The sequence below is a fragment of the Phanerochaete carnosa genome, assembly GCF_000300595.1.
Source record: "Phanerochaete carnosa HHB-10118-sp unplaced genomic scaffold PHACAscaffold_344, whole genome shotgun sequence".
Taxonomy (NCBI): Eukaryota; Fungi; Basidiomycota; class Agaricomycetes; order Polyporales; family Phanerochaetaceae; genus Phanerochaete; species Phanerochaete carnosa.
The window spans coordinates 873-4,122 of NW_006767971.1; the positions used below are offsets into that span (position 1 = coordinate 873).

General features: G+C 49.4%; 2 protein-coding genes across 2 annotated transcripts; both read left to right on the forward strand.

The window, feature by feature from the left end:
- Positions 1 to 750: 750 nt before the first annotated feature.
- Positions 751 to 1,184, forward strand: PHACADRAFT_202510 (uncharacterized protein; the record flags this gene model as incomplete). Its single annotated transcript, XM_007402694.1, has 4 exons — positions 751 to 785; positions 836 to 870; positions 923 to 1,074; positions 1,119 to 1,184. The coding sequence occupies 4 exons, from the start codon at positions 751 to 753 to the stop codon at positions 1,182 to 1,184; spliced, it is 288 nt and encodes a 95-aa protein (XP_007402756.1).
- A 103-nt stretch (positions 1,185 to 1,287) lies between these two features.
- Positions 1,288 to 1,518, forward strand: PHACADRAFT_108439 (uncharacterized protein; the record flags this gene model as incomplete). Its single annotated transcript, XM_007402695.1, has 1 exon — positions 1,288 to 1,518. A coding segment is annotated over one exon (231 nt), but the record flags the coding sequence as incomplete, so codon positions are not given.
- Between the last annotated feature and the right edge of the window lie 1,732 nt (positions 1,519 to 3,250).

Consider the following 3,250-nt stretch of genomic DNA (forward strand, 5'->3'; position numbering starts at 1 on the left):
GTGCCTCGAGCGCAGTTGGTGAATAATTACTCATCCAACGCCACAGGGTCTGGGCGCCGGGCGCCGGGCCTGCGGTCTGCCAGGAGATGGAATCCGATCTGTCAGTCAACAAACATGTTCTTTGCTCGCCAAGCCCAAATGAAAACTGCAAACACGCTAACTGGGATGTCCTCCTCAGCTGTAGTTCGCGGCTCTACTAAAGTCAGCTCACTTCTAATGACATCAACGTCGCTGTCACGATACATTTTGTGCTTAACGGTGCGTCTCGTGACTATTTGGGACATCCTATGACGTCTCAGTTGACATATCGCTGTCCTCGTGATCCTTTCCGAGTCATTTGCTCGTTGTTGTAACGTAATGATGAACCCTTAAAACCTTGCTGTCCCTGTATTTGACATTTACACGCCACTGATTCCGGCCTGTTGGCAGCACCATGGCCTGTTGGCAGCATCATTGCCTCATGGGCGCTACAAATTGACATTCCTTGTTCTAGCAGCCGGAGTCTGCAATCCATAGGTAGGAGCTCTAGACGTGCATTCTTTGCAAGGGCTGGGCGCGGCGTTGTCCCTGCCAACGCACTGCAATTATCGTGATCGGTGTTTTAGCTCTGTGCCTGACAGAAACTTCGACTACCGGTGATAAGCACGGTACAGGCGCGAATGGTACATATATGCCTTCTAGTGAGTATTAAATATACAGCATTCAGCCTCTTCTCAGACTACTGTCCTCGCATTCAAAGTCCCCGCCACAATGTCCTCTGACTTCGCATCCGACGTCTCACAGACGTACGTACTCCGCTTTGAACAGTACGCACTTACTGACGTCGTGTTCTCAGTATTGCTTCCAACATTGCAACGTTCACGACCTCAGGTAAAGTACGGTGCCGTCGAAGTACTCTGAATTTTCACACTGGAGGTTACAGCCTTGGTATTCTATGATTACTTAATCACGCTCGACCAAGAAGTCCGCACCGTTTGGCAGCAGAAGTTCTCTATCGTCTCCCTCCTCATTGTGTCCACCCGATGGACACTGATTTTGCAAGCAGCATCTAGCTTACTCCCAAACGGACAAATAGTAAGTTGTCGTTCCTCCATATAGCCAAGTCTGACCTTTTACAGAGGTATATGATCTCGCACGACCAGACCTGGAAAGCACTGAAGATGAAATCGAATGCAGCTGCGTAGCCAGCAGCTGGATAGCCATAATTCCCGTGCTGGTGACGTACGCGCAGACCGCCGGTGAGTACGATGAATCGCAGGTACCCAATGATGTGCGACCTAACCGCTATCAGCCTTTTCCGCACTGCGTGTTTGTGCTTTGTCGAATCAGAACTACGCTCTGGCCATAATTGTGCTCATTCTAAGTCTCGGGCCTGCCATTACTAACGCTGTAAGTACGATGCTTGTTCGAACCCTTGGACCGTCGCACTTAGCTCCGATGTCTCTCCAAGTACTACACAGCTCATGCCTCCATGAAATACTCACCTCCACCGGTTGGTGCATGTATCGGAACTCCTGAGTTCTCTAATGAAGTGTACGACATGTAAGTCTGTCGCGTTACTACCGCTATAATATACGCGCTCATTTTGACTTTATTAGCCGTATGTATTCACTGTCTACCTCCATGAATTCAGCTACCCTGGTTGTCACTTTACAGTGCTTTTTAGCAGTCGCATTCCATCAATTGTTGCAGATATGCTCGTCCTAGCCCTAACATGGATAAAGACCTACCGTCAATACCGAGAAGCAGTTTCGTTGAATATCAAGTCACCGCTTGCCTCACGTCTTATCTACGACGGTAAGTCCTTCTATTTGCGTCAGCGGCGAGGTACTTGATACCTGATTGGTTCTCTTAGGCACAATATACTTCTTGTAAGTATCGAACACCGATCACCTTCATCGTCTCCTCAACTATAATATCCGTTAGGATTCTTCTCGTCCTGAGCGTCTCCCAAATCATAAATTCTTACGTAGTATGCAGCCCAAATTTTGTCGGTACCGCATAACATATTGACCACCTGCAGACTTCAGTAATCATTGTCGCCGCATTTACAAGTACAATGGTGAGTCTGCCACCAGATCTTGTTGACCATCTGACATCTCTACGCCACCAAGCCGCCAATTTTGGTTTGCCGCTTTATGATGAGTTTGCGGCTACTCAACCGGGGTGGATCCACTACTACTTCCGAAGCCGAGGCGTCCCGGCAGTTCCCTTCATTACACATGCCAACATTCGATCGTGGGACGGTGTCGAGTTTTATGGCGAACATGGGCGAGTCCCTGGACTACAGTCAGGATCACCAGTGGGATGATGACATGGATGTCAGCATCGAGCAACCGTGACCTGCGCGGCTCTCTGAAGAAGGACTCCACGTCTAATCAGATATCTAGTGATTGTATGGCGAGGACACCAGAGATTTCATGGCACAGGGCGTTGTTGACTCAAGCTTCAGTATACTTCGTTTACCCGACTTGTTTCAGTTAATACGTGGTAATATGCGCTATATCTGATCAGTGGAGTGTAGTGAGTTCGAGCCCTGTGTACTCCTTTTACACCTATTACCCAGCCTTACCCAGGATCATCTTGCCAGTACTCGGTCTGATAATCTCAACCACGAGCCGTTTACCTCATGTTTGGCGCAGCCTTGCTCGGCGTGCAACGGCGCATCTGTCGGAAAAAAAAGTTCGAAGAACCATGAGACGCCGTGAGGCCTCAAGATAATCTGATGCCAGGGCCTCACGAGAGAAAGATTTTGCGTCATGATGCTCATCACGAGGCGTTCACGATGACGGGTCATTATCTCATGATTTCCTCTGTCTCAGGGTCACTTACTCTTACTCGCTTATCTCGAGCGCATCTCGACGCTTGCCAGTGATCTCACCTCACGAACCTATCAGGATCCCACGATCTCATCATGAGACTTGCTGAAGCGTCTAGATATCCTCGCGGTGCTGATCTGATGCAATCTTGAGGCGCTTGCCTCGCGAGGCTCCCGGGAAATTTGTCGCTGAGAACGCCCATCTACACGAGAGAAATTTGGGACTTTTTTGTCACAAAAAATATGCGAAAAAAGCTTGAAAAAATAAGTAAGAAAAGGCCGTATTTTTTCACTCGGTATCCGGCATCCAGGCAACTCGGCAATCTGGCATTCGAGCCGATTATCCGCCGGGTGCCGCCGTCCCCAGGGCACTTTGATAGACGGCCTGGCGGACAGTCGGCTCGGCTGCCGGATTGCCGAGTTACCGGGCTG